The sequence below is a fragment of the Prionailurus viverrinus genome, chromosome D4, assembly GCF_022837055.1.
Source record: "Prionailurus viverrinus isolate Anna chromosome D4, UM_Priviv_1.0, whole genome shotgun sequence".
NCBI lineage: Eukaryota > Metazoa > Chordata > Mammalia > Carnivora > Felidae > Prionailurus > Prionailurus viverrinus.
In genome coordinates, this window is record NC_062573.1 from 276,127 (window position 1) to 289,648 (window position 13,522).

The 13,522-nt window shown below is 43.9% G+C and overlaps 1 protein-coding gene across 1 annotated transcript in view; it reads right to left on the minus strand.

Annotated features, from left to right (window-relative positions):
• The window catches only part of NUP188 (nucleoporin 188), a 55,235-nt gene extending 41,717 nt beyond the window's left edge, over positions 1–13,518 (minus strand). The window contains exons 1-3 of the mRNA XM_047829631.1: positions 13,435–13,518; positions 3,103–3,157; positions 1,296–1,369 (exon numbers count right to left, since the gene is read on the minus strand). Of these exons, the coding sequence (XP_047685587.1) occupies positions 1,296–1,369; positions 3,103–3,157; positions 13,435–13,466 (161 nt within the window). The 5' untranslated portion in view covers positions 13,467–13,518. The remainder of the gene's footprint in view (positions 1–1,295; positions 1,370–3,102; positions 3,158–13,434) is intronic.
• Between the last annotated feature and the right edge of the window lie 4 nt (positions 13,519–13,522).

The window sequence follows — 13,522 nt, forward strand, 5'->3', positions numbered from 1 at the left end:
CTGGGCTGATGGCTCGGAGCCTGGAGCCTGTTTCTGATTCTGTGTCTCCCTCTCTCTCTGCCCCTCCCCCGTTCATGCTCTGTCTCTCTCTGTCCCAAAATAAATTAAAAAAAAAAAAAAAAAAAAAGAATTAATTTAAAAAAAGAAAGTAATGCCACAAATGCCCATTCTGTGAACTACAAGCATGTTGCTGTTGGATTTGATTTTTTTATAGACTCTCACATTTCACAGGAAATCCACAACACAAAGGCTACTATAAGGTTAAACAGTAAGTTCTGAAAGAGGCGACACAGAATGAGGATTAAGAACACAGACACTGGAGTAAGACTGCCAGGTTCAAATCCTGGTTCTACACTTACTAGCTGTGTGACCTTGGGCAAGTTACTTAACCTCTTTGTGCCTCAGTTTCCCCATCTGTAAAATGGAAACAATAATAATAAAAGCACCTATAGGTGATAATATAGTGATTAGCTTCTTTTTTTTTAAGTCCATATATTTTAGACACACAGAAGTTACAGATAAAACAACATGACGTCTGGGAGTTACTTCAAATAAGTATGGGGGAAGGGGTAATGAACGACAACAAAAAAAGAAAGTTCTTCACTAACCTAAGAAAATGAAGATGGAAAGTAATGTAAAAACAAAATCAGATGTTCAGAAGTAGAAAGGAAATGAGGGTGGCTTGGGAACTCCGACGCATAACAGAATGCAATCTGGACTAGGAATTAAGGTACAAGAGTCTAGTCCTACAAGGTGTACTCTCTTCTTTTTTAAAACTAATTTATATTTGATTGCTGTTGTTTTTCATTGCCCAGAGGAAAAAAAATCTATACATTCAAGCAAAGAATAAAAACAGTAGCTATCTTAAAGAGCTGTTATAAAGATTAAAGAACTTCTGCTAAGTGCTAAGAGTAACAGCTGGTACCTAATAAACAGTCTAAGTGGTCAGCTACTACTGTCACTGTCCACTGCCCTATCCCGGCACTTGGTGCTGACAATACTTCACACAAACATGGTGGAACGAGATAAATATTAGAACTATTCACTGATGAGTTAATGACTCTCTAGCCCTAGGCACTAGGCTTATATAACTGCATTCGGCAAGATTGTATTTCTAAAAGGAATTTCCCTTTCAACAGACAGTACAAATGTGCCTGACTCTTTTCCACTGGTAACCAATTTGTATTCTCTGTAACCTACTAACCCAGCAGCATCACCAAATCGTACAGGAAGAGTTTCTCTACCCCAGCTTCCTCAGTGGAATTACTCTAGCCAGACGCATGGAATAGCCATACCTGGGAGGTTTATAGTAGGACAGCCCCTCTAAGAGCCGCTGCCAATGTTTATTCAGTTCTGCCTCAATCTGATTCTGGAAAAGAACAAAGAAATTTTACAGGGATTTACACATTCCTGGTCTTTTTAATACATTTCTCCCCACAGCTGAAATCATTTTGGATAGAGAATTATGTAGCCTCCTTTCCCTTGCTTAACATTCTAACAATGATTTAATCTTATTATGAAAATCTTGATAAACTAGCTTTCTGGGGTGCCTGGGTGGCTCACTCGGTTAAGCGTCTAACTTCGGCTCAGGTCATGATCTCACGGCTCATGAGTTCAAGCCTCACATCGAACTCTGTGCTTATAGCTCAGAGCCTGGGGCCTGTTTCAGATTCTGTGTCTCCCTCTCTCTGCCTCTCCCCTGCTCATGCTGTCTCTCTCTTATAAAAATAAACATTAAAGAAAAATTTTTTAATGTCCTTTCTAGTGGTTGCATGATATTTTATCAAGTAGCTAGCTAATAATTTATTTACCATGTCTCTAATGTTAGATATACTTAAGCTGTGATTACTTATTAATATATGTAATGCTATTGTAAAGAGCTTTGTATACAAAAATTTTTTCAGGATTTCTTTCTTGTAAGATATGTTTCTAGAAATAGAATTATCAGATGAAAGCATATCAAAATGTTAAAGCTCTAGGGCTGCCTGGATGGCTCAGATGAATAAGCGTCTGACTTCACCTCAGGTCATGATCTCACGGTTCTTGAGTTCGAGCCCCACGTCTGGCTCTGTGCTGACAGCTCGGAGCATGGAGCCTGCTTCAAATTCTGTGTCCCCCTCTCTCTCTGCCCCTCCCCAGCTCGCACTCTGTCTCCTTCTCAAAAATAAATGAACGCTAAAAAAACATTTTTTTTTTTTAATGTTAAAGCTCTAGAGGTGCCAGCCTGGCTCAGACAGTAGAGCACGTGACTCTTTTTCTAAGTTTGTTTATTTATTTTGAGAGACAGAGAGAGCAGGGGAGTAGCAGAGAGAGAGGGAGAAAGAGAATCCAAGGAGGCTCTACGCTGTCAGCACAGAGCCCAATGCAGGGCCCAAACCCACAAATTGTGAGATCATGACCAGAGCCAAAACTAAAGTCAGACATTCAAATGACTGAACCACCCAGGTGCCCCATGACTCTTGATGTCAAGGTCATGAGTTCAAGCCCCACATTGGACACGGAGCCTACTTAAAAAAAAAAAAAAAAAAAAAATGTTAAGTCTCAAAAAAAGGTGTGACATTCATTATGTTAATTACCACAATAACAACAGTGATAACTAAATATCATCTTAATGCTTTACCCTCACAAGTTAAGGCCACTCAAGGATTAACATGAAGAACTGTGCTTTACTGATTATATACTTGGAAATATCCTAGATACCATAGCCTCTGTGACCTAAGGAGCTAGCTACATGGAAAAGGAAAAAAAGGCAAGGAAAGTATGAGACAGAGAAAAAGCCTGAGAATCTTCCTTAGCCCTGAAATAGCAGAAAGGTATTTGTACTCCAACCCTGAGCAGCCAGCCAAGCAGCACTGGTATCTTTTCAGGTAAGGAATCACTAAAGGACAAAGAAAGGTAGAGATTTAGAAGACTTCAGCAGATAGGCTATAAAACACACCACATTTCAGCACAGAGAAGCAGGGAATGCATAATGTTTACAAAGATCTAGGAATTAAAAAAATGTGTTTACTTCCTCCTTCAAAGAGAAGGCAATTTCAGGGGCTCTTTGTAATATAAGCTATACAAAAACTACAGAATCCACCCAAGAATACCAGCACTTACCAGCTCTCTCAGAGCTGACCTTCCAAGCAGAATTGTCCACAGTTCCCTGCTGCTCCTGAAGAATGACAGAAAGCAGAGGTAATTTTGCACTTTTATTTTTTTTTAAGGTTTTATTTATTTGGGGTGGGGGAGGGTAGAGAGGGGGAGGACAGAGGATCTAAAGTGGGCTGAGCTGACAGCAGTGAACCTGACACAGAGCTCTAACTCACAAACTGTGAAATCATGACCTGAGCCGAAGTCGAACGTTCAACTGACTAAGCCACCCAGGTGCCCCTGCACTTTCAGAGAATACAAATTTGATTAAGCTGTCTCACAGTATCTCATCTATTCTCTGAAATCAGGAAACTCAATGTATAAAGCAATTTGATGAAATTCTAGACATTAATCCTATTCTATTTTTCTTATAAGTTTGATGTTCAAAGTAGAAATTAAGAAACTAACATATAACCTAAACCAAGCAGGTACTATTAAAAATGAGAATGGCCACCACATTTTAATGCATTTAAGATGCCATTAATTGAAGGATACATAATTATTTCTGTTCTATCAATAATAAAATGCATTGCAATTTCAGAGGTATTAAAGTATGCAAAAATGTATATTTTAGAATGAAATATAAATTAGTGAATTATCTCACATCTTCTATGCTAAGGCACCGCCTCAATGCAGCATTTTATTTCTACCTCCTCCCCTCTCATTAAAATTTAGTGACAAATAAGGAGAATCTAGAAAAGGAGTATATCGTGGCGCCTACATAGCTCAGTCAGTTAAGTGTCTAACTTCAGCTCAGGTCATGATGTCAGTTTGTGAGTTCAAGCCCTGCATCAGGCTCTGTGCTGACAGCTCAGAACCTGGTGCCTGGTTCTGACTCTGTGTCTACCTCTATCTCTGCCCTCCCCCAAGCTTACTCGTGCTCTCTTTCTCAAAAATAAACATTAAAAAAATTTTTTTTTAATAAAAAATAAAAAAGGACTATATTTCAAGCCACCCGACTTCCAGAATTTTTTTTTACCATTTTATTAATTTTTTAAATTTACATCCAAGTTAGTATATAGTGCAACAATGATTTCAGGAATATATTTCCTTAATGCCGCTTACCCATTTAGCCCCTCCCCCCTCCCACAATCCCTCCAGTCACCTTCAGTTTGTTCTCCATATTTAAGAGACTCTTGTTTTGTTCCCTTCCCTGTTTTTGTTTTTGCCTCCCTTCCCTTATGTTCATCTGTTTTGTATCTTAAAGTCCTCATACAAGTGAAGTCATACGGTATTTGTCTTTCTCTAATGTCACTTAGCATAATACCCTCTAGTTTCATCCACGTAGTTGCAAATGGCAAGATTTCATTCTTTTTGATTGCTGAATAATACTCCACTGGATACGCATACACACACACCCCACATCTTCTTTATCCATTCATCTATCGATGGACACTTGGGCTCTTCCATACTTTGGCTATTGTTGATAGTGCTGCTATAAACATGGGGTGCATGTGCCCCTTTGAAACAGCATACCTGTATCGCTTGGATAAATACCTAATAGTGTAACTGGTGGGTCACAGGGTAGTTCTATTTTTAATTTTTTTGAAGAACCTCCATACTGTTTTCCAGAGTGGCTGCCCCAGTTTGCATTCCCACCAGCAGGGCAAAAGAGAGCCTCTTTCTCCGCATCCTCGCCAACATCTGTTGTTGCCTGAGTTGTTAATGTTAGCCATTCTGACAGATGTCAGGTGGTATCTCATTGTGGTTTTGTTTTGATTTCTATTTCCCTGATGATGAGTGATGTTGAGCATTTTTTCATGTGTCGGTTGGCCACCTGGATGTCTTCTTTGGAGAAGTGTCTATTCATGTCTTTTGTCCATTTCTTCACTGGATTATTTGTTTTTTGGGTGTTGAGTTTGGTAAGTTCTTTATAGATTTTGGATACTAACCCTCTATCTGATATGTTGTTTGCAAATATCTTCTCCCATTCTGTCAGTTGCCTTTTAGTTTTGCTGTTTCCTCTTTTTTTTTTTTTTTTTTTAAAGATTTTATTTAAGGAGGGGCACCTGGGTGGCTCAGTCAGTTAAGCACCTGACTTTTGATTTCAGTTCAGGTCATGATTTCATGGTTCATAGGATGGAGTTTCACATTAGACTCCATGCTGACAGTGCAGAGCCTGCTTGGGATTCTCCCTCTCTCTCTCTCCCTCTTTTCTCTGCCTCTCCCTTGCTCGCACTCTCTCTCTCTCTCTTTTTTTTTTTTTTTTTTTTTTAATTTTTTTTTTCAATGTTTATTTATTTTTGGGACAGAGAGAGACAGAGCATGAACGGGGGAGGGGCAGAGAGAGAGGGAGACACAGAATCGGAAACAGGCTCCAGGCTCTGAGCCATCAACCCAGAGCCTGACGCGGGGCTCGAACTCACGGACCGCGAGATCGTGACCTGGCTGAAGTCGGACGCTTAACCGACTGCGCCACCCAGGCACCCCTCTCTCTCTCTCTTAAAAGTAAATAAGGGGCACCTGGGTGGCTCAGTCGGTTAAGCTTCCAACTCTTTTTTTTAAATGTTTATTTTTGAGAGAGAGACAGAGCACAAGCGGAGGAGGGGCAGAGAGAGAGGAAGACGCAGAATCCGAAGCAGGCTCCAGGTTCCAAGCTGCCAGCACAGAGCCTAACTTGGGGCTCAAACTCAAGAACCGCGAGATCATGACCTGAGCCAAGGACGGCTGGTCAACTGACTGAGCCACCCAGGTGCCCCAAGCGTCTGACTCTTGATATCAGCTCAGGTTATGACCTTATGGTTCATGAGTTCATGAGTTCAAACTCCGTGTCAGGCTCCAGGCTGGCAGTGCGGGGCCTGCTTGGGATTCTCTTTCTTGCTCTCTCTCTGCTCTTCCCCTATTCAATCTCACTCTCTCTAAAATAATAAACGTTAAACAATACAAATGAATGAATGAATGAATAAATACATACATACATACATAAGGGGTGCCTGGGTGGCTTAAACAGTTGAGCCTTCAACTCTGATTTTGGCTCAGGTCATGATTCCAGGGTCATGGGATCAAGCCCCGCATCACAGTCGACAATAAGGGTGGAGCCTGCTTAAGATTCTCTCTCCCTCTCCCTGTTCATTCTCTCTCTAAAATAAATTAATAAATAAATAAAATTTAAAAAAAATTGTCTCTCAGGGTATGTCTGGCTGGCTCAGTCAGTGGAGTGTGCACTCTTGATCTCAGGGTGGTGAGTTCAAGTCCTATGTTGGGTGTAGATTACTTAAAAATAAAATCTTTAAAAAAAATTGTCTTTCAGTATTTTCCCATCAAAGAGGTTTAAAACCTAAAATTATAAATCTCCTTTCTAAGGGTTAATGCTTGTAAGAAAACTTCAGTTCTGCTGAATTAATAGACACCAACTCCCAGAGCTGCACTGTCGAATCAGTAATCATTTATCTGATGACAAGAGCATTACAGCATTCACTATTCAAAAACTGGCTTTGGATCAGGTCACGATCTCACAGTTCATGGGTTCCAGTCCCGCATCTGGCTCTGTATTGGCAGTGCGGAGCCGGCTTGGGATTCATTCTCTCTCCCTCTCTCTCTCTGTCAAAATAAATAAACTTTCAAAAAGAAATAAAAAAATTGAAGGTCTGAGGCGCCTGGCTGGCTCAGTCGGTAAGCATCCGACTTCAGCTCAGGTCATGATCTCGCGGTTCGTGAGTTCAAGCCCTGCATCGGGCTCTGTGCTGACAGCTCAAAGCCTGGAACCTGCTTTGGATTCTGTATCTCCCTCTCTCTCTGTTCTTCCCCCACTCACACTCTGTCTCTCTCTCAAAAATAAATAAACGCTAAAAAAAAAAAAATTAAAGGTCTGAGTAGGGGCACCTGGGTGCCCAGTCAGTTAAGTAACCAACTCTTGGTTTCGGCTCAGGTCATCATCTTGAGATTCATGTGTTTGTTGGGCTCCGCACTGATGGTGCTTGGGATTCTCTCTCTCTCCTTCTCTCGCTGCTCCTCCCCCACACACAGGTGCTATCTCTCTCTCTCTCTCAAAAAAAAAAAAAAAAAAAAAAAAAGATTCTCTCTTTTCCTCTGCCCCTCCCCCCTTCTCTCTCAAAAATCAAAAACAGCATACACTTGAACTTTACATAGGATACCTTCTGATTTACACAGAATGGATTAGATACCTACTATATCACACATAGCTAACAACAGGGCTGACAATACATCAAAATTAACGGAAAGAAACTTATCATTAATTGAAGGCATTTGTATGCCTGAGTTAATAAATCAAATCACTCTTGATCATTCATCTTCCAATTTCAAAAAGCCTGGGCATCACTGAGCTTTCATTTATCCACATTTGCTTTCAGAACTTAAGTCCCTAGCTACAGAGGTAGCAGTGATTCCCAGAAGAAACTCCAAAGACCACTGCCCACACTATGTAGTGCCCACACTATGAAGCCCTGCTGCCAGGGCCTAGAATTCCTTGTTTTGTCAAAGTCAAGCTGTGGGTTTTGGTTACACCAAAATCTGTAGTTTTTGCTTTAAAAAAAAAAAAAAAAAGAAAGAAAGAAAAGAAAAAAAAATATTTTATTTTTAAGTAACCTCTACACCCAACTTGGGGCTCAAATTCACGACCTGGAGATCGAGAGTCACATGTTATAACAACTGAGCCAGTCAGGCACCCCCTTTTTTTTTTTCCTGAGAGTGAGAGAGACAGACAGACAGACAGAAAATCTTAAACAAGTTCCACTCCCAGCTAAGAGCCCTCATGACCTCATGACTGTGGGATCATAACCTGAGCAGAAATCAAGAGTCAGAAGCTTAAACAACAGAGCTATCCAGCAGCCCCACCTTTTTTTTTTTTAAATAAAATGTCCCGTAAGAGTATTTCTCAACTCGTACTTGATACTCAGATCACATACAACAAAATCACCTGGGAACAACACAGCAGTACCACAGAATCCTGGTCACAACTTAGAGCTACTGTTTCTCAAAGGACAGGCATGGGAAATCTACATTTTAAAATGACCACACAAATGAATTCCTAAATCACCACTGCTCTAGGGTATCAATTTATTTCAGAGGAGCAGGTAAAAGACCGGTCAGTACAGACCCTATCTGCCTTTTATGTTTGATATATAGTATTAGCCTTTTTTTGGCAGAGAGAAGGGAGGAGAGGAAGAGTCTGTTAACTAAACAAGATTAGAGAGCACTGTCCTAGACTAAAGCAGTAACTTTTACACTTGCTACTCAAAAAAAAAAAAAAAGTGTTCCTTTAGAAATTAAAATTTTATTGGCAAAAAAAAATTTTTTAATTGGCAAAACCACGTCACGTTCCTTTTGTTACGTCAAAAATAGGGGTGCCTGGGTGACTCAGTCTGTTGAGCATCGGACTTCGGCTCAGGTCATGATCTCACGGTTGGTGAGTTAAGCCCCGCACTGGGCTAGCTGCTGTCAGCATACAGCCCACTTTGGATCCTCTGTCTCCCTCTCTCTGTCCCTCCCCTGCTCACACTCTCTCTCAAAAATAGAAACATTAAAAAAAATAATAATAAGATGTCAAAAATAATAATGTCTACTGATAGTTTTTGATAAAAAGAATAGCCAACACTAAGCATTTATAGTATACAGACACTGTATTAAGCATTTAACACCCTGTCTCATTGACAACTTACTGACAACTCACTTAATGAAGCTGATACTGTTATTATCCCCATTATTTCTTCAGGAAATTAAGGCCTAAGAATACTTAAATAATTTGTCTAGTGTCACAAAGCTAACATATAATAGATCCAGGGCTTGGAGCTATGGCTTGAACCCAGGTTTGCATAATTCCAGAGTTTAATCATTACATTACATTCACTGCTTCAAGTTGCACTCAAGATTCATCCTACAACAAGCAAAGGCTGAGGAGAAGCTTTCTTTTCTACGATGGCAACACATACCCTTAACACGGTCGCTGGTACAGAGGAGAGGCTCAAAAAATACATGCTGGGGGGGAAAAAAACAACCATGCTGATGGGGTGCCTGGCTGGCTCAGATGGTAGAGCATGTAAATCTTAGTCTCAGGGTCATGAGTTCAAGTACCACGATGGGCAGGATGGGCAGGCTTGGAGCCTATTTAAAATAATAAATAGGAGGGGGGCCTGGGTGGCGCAGTCGGTTAAGCGTCCGACTTCAGCCAGGTCACGATCTCGCGGTCCGTGAGTTCGAGCCCCGTGTCGGGCTCTGGGCTGATGGCTCAGAGCCTGGAGCCTGTTTCCGATTCTGTGTCTCCCTCTCTCTCTGCCCCTCCCCCGTTCATGCTCTGTCTCTCTCTGTCCCAAAAATAAATAAACGTTGAAAAAAAAAATAAATAAAATAAAATAAAATAATAAATAGGAAAGAAAAAAAAAAAAAATAATAAATAGGGGCGCCTGGGTGGCTCAGTCAGCTGAGTGTCAGACTTTGGCTCAGGTTCATGAGTTCAAGCCCAACACTGGACCCCCTGCTGTCAGCGTGGAGCTGGCTTCTGATCCTGTCCTCCTCTCTCTCTGCCCTTCCCCCTGCTTGTGCACGCGGGCTCACTCTCTCTCAAAAATAAATAAAGTATTTTAAAAAATAAAATAATAAATCCTTAGGTGAAAAAAAAAACCCACAACATGCTCATGAATTAGTATCAAAGAAAGAATGACGAGTCCCTTCTCAACCTGCAATGCCTACAGTCTAAGTGGAACAGAAAAATTAGAAAACCAAAATTATATGTAGACATGCCAAGAGAAAGGAGAATAAAGGAGAAAACGGTAGTTTATCAGGAAGGAAATCCTTGTGGAAACAAGTGTCTCTGGTTCCTTGATTCCTACACATTTTCCAGCCTACGAATAATGAAGATACAAATGAATCTAAGACCCTCATGATCCTTATTAAGTTTAGCGTTGGGAATGACAAAGGACGTTAAGCACACATTATACAATCAGCGAGAGAGTAGAAAGTAACAAAAAGCATGATCCTAACAATTAGACACTACAAAGGAATATAACCACAGAAGTAAGACAGAAAACAGGGAAGAGAGAGATCACTGGGAATTTATTCAGGAATCAATGCAAGACTTCACCTCAAATTGGAACCTTACGGTTTAGGAGGTAATTCTCAAGACACAACAGCCATGGCCAGAACCGTGACATCTAATCCAAAGCCTCAGGGAGACATCTTCTATATATGTTTTCAAGAAACAAAATATTCCTGGGGCATCTGGGTGGCTGAGTCGGTTAAGCATCCCACTTCGGCTCAGGTCACGATCTCAGTTCGTGAGTTCAAGCCCCGCATCGGGCTCTATGCTGACAGCTCAGAGCCTGGAGCCTGCTTCGGATTCTGTGTCTCCCTCTCTCTTTCTCTGTCCCTCCCCCGTGCATGCTCTATCTCTCTCTCTCTTTCTCTCTCAAAAATAAATAAATGTAAAAAAAAAAAAAATTCCTGAAGCCAAGAGTACACTGTATGTTAACTAACTTGAGAATAATAATAAAAAGAAAGAAAATATGTACTGTAGTGTCTCTCACTTATTTTCACAATAAATAAGTCTGAGCTAAGTACTTGGAGGAGAAACCAAAGCACAGAAACTAAATACCTTGCCTCAAAGTTAAAGTTTTAAAAATGTACTGAGGGGCGCCTGGGTGGCTCAGTCAGTTGAGCATCAGACTCTTTATTTTGGCTCAGGTCATGATTCCAGGGTTGTGGGATCAAGCCCCATGTCAGGCTCCATGCTAAGTGTAGGGCCTGCTTAAGATTCTCTACTTCTCCCTCTGCCCTTCTCCCCTGCTCGCACTCTCTCCATCTCTAAAATAAAAAAAGTAAATAAATAAAAATAAAAAAGTTCATTGACTTTCGGCCCAATGTTCTCGCAGACAACATAGAACTCCATTCCTCAAAGAGCTGGAGTCCATGGAAACTGGAAATTATCTTCCCTAGAGGGATCCATGTGGTTGGAAACCTCTGGGTGAAAGCTACTAGGAGGTTAGGAAGAAGAGCCTCTACGACTGAGTCCTTTTGGTGGAAAACTGAGACACAACCAACCTACTCTGACATAGTTCTTTTGAGAAACACAGTGATATTCCACAGCGATAATAAATAAAAGTGGCCACTGTCCCTGGATGCCCGGACTCCACAGATGAGGTACACACCTGTCATGTGAACAGAAATGTAAGCTTCCCAGGACAAGCTTTTCGAACCACAGCTGCTGTGTTTTCTTAGCACACGCACACCGCTCAGACTTTTACGAACACACTAACCGATGAACACAAGAGATACCTTAAAATGCCAATATTCAAGCTGTCTGCCAAACCCTGAGTGACCTTCCCAAAACATTCAGTGATGGGGGCGTATTACTCTATTTCTGGCTAGTGCCAGCTCCCATCAACATACACAAAGATTCTCCTACAGGCTTCAGAGCCACCTCAATACTGCTCTGGAAAGGACTCACATTTGGAGAAACAGGCCTAAAGGGTAAAGCAGACTGAGGTCACTTACAAATCAGCAGGCACCGGGAAGAGAATTTAAGTTTTCTCTTAGTCCAGACCTCCAGGCATTTCAGGCAGAAGGCTGCTGCTCAGTAGAATTCCAACTGTTGTAACGTGATTTCCAGCAGAAAAGGGAAAGATTACTTTAACACACGCCCTGGGCGAAGCACCGCTTAGAAACCTGAGCGTCATTCCTTCCATCTTCAGGTCTGAGTCTGGTAGGTTCCCCAGGACGACCGAAGCACCTCGCAGAGACCAAACCCTTTCCTTGCCTTGTTCGCGTTCACTGAGGAGGGGGCCTTACCTGGCAGGAGCTAAACTCTACCCAACCTCCACGACGACTGTGAAATAAAGAAAAGAGAAGGCAGGCGCCGCGACCCCAATGCTGCCAGAGCAAAGAGCTAAGGAGGAAAAGGCAAAGTTCAGAAGGAGGCACGGAAGAGCTCCAAAGGGGCTCCTGGGCGGCTCGGCTGGTGAAGCATCGGACTTCGGCGCAGGTGGTGACCTCACACAGTTGGAGAGCTCGAGCCCCGCTTCGGGTGAGCCCAGCTTCTCTCTCTCTGCCCCTCACTCATTTGCACCCCCTCTCTCAAAATGAATAAGCTACTAATAATTACACCTACATGCATAATAATAAATGTACGTACGATAATGAAGACATAGTAACTGTAATAATAATACATATGTACAAAAAAAGAAAGCTCCGAAGAAGAAGAAACTCTTCACTAAGAGCTGAGAGGGGAAGGAAGTGATATCCGAGAAGATGGGCAACGTTTGTAGTATTTACTGAGTGTCGAGTACATGCTCGTCTGGGTGTCGAGGATACAGCAGTACCGAACCCCGCCCCCCCCCCAAAAAAAAGTGGGGACAGCGTGCGGGCACAATAAGTGACAGGGATGCTGAATTTTAGGCCGGGGGATGGCAGGGCCGGCCGGAAGACGCTTCGAGCGGGAACATGGAAGCTGGACGTGTGGCGATCTGGTTCAGGCTTCGGAGTGGGGCCGCCTTCGGTGTGAATCCTCCCTTTACCCCTCGGCGAAAGTCCTCGGATCCGCGAGTCGTCTGTAAGGGAGAAGCTGCCTCCCGGCCTCGAATCCAAGGAGATGACGCTTCGCAAGCGCTGGGCCCGGGTCTGGCGCCACTAAGCAAGCGCTCTTCCAAAGTAAGCACGGTCTCCTCCTTTCTAACATTTCATCTTCGCGTCCCCAAAGTCCAGGACAGTGCCCGGGACCTCTTCAAGGGTTTGGGCCCGTCGGCTGGCGGAGTCAAGGCACCAGAAAATGAATGGATGGATGGATGAAAGGCTGCGCGGAGAAAGAGGGCAGAGACCGCAGGGAGGTGGCTCGGCGACCCCCGGAACAGACCTCCTAACGAGCACATGGAGGAACCCGGGAGCGTCGCCGGAGCGGGGCACCCGAGGCTGCGGCGGGCACCGGGGGAGGCTGCGGCGGGCACGGGGGTGGGTGGGGACTCCCCCGGGCGACCGCGAAGCGCCCCGTCGCGCCTCGAGGGAGCGTCACGCCAGACGAGGAAGCGCGGGGCGGGCGGGGGGGGGGAGGGGCGGGGAGCCGAGGAACGCGCCCGTGGGGAGAGAGGAGGAAGGGAAAGCGACTGGGTGAGGAGACGCGAGGCCGGCGCTGAGGGAAGGGGGTGAGGCACCGGCCCCGTCTCGGAGAAGTCGCCTCAGATCCCCGCGCGCGAGGACCGTCTGGACGTAACCGCCTCCCGGTCTCGGCGCCCGTCCACCTAGCCGGGCTTCGCCCCGCTACCGCGGCCACAGCTCGCCCGCAAGTCCCGCCCGGCTGCCGCTCGACTCAGACCCCGCGCCTCACAGCCACCCCCGCCGACTCGGCCCGCTCCGCACCTCACACACGGCCCGCCGGCGGCCGCCGCCATCTTCGCGCGCGCGCGCGCCCCAGCCCCGCCCCCAGACGCCTTGCCCACGTGACCGT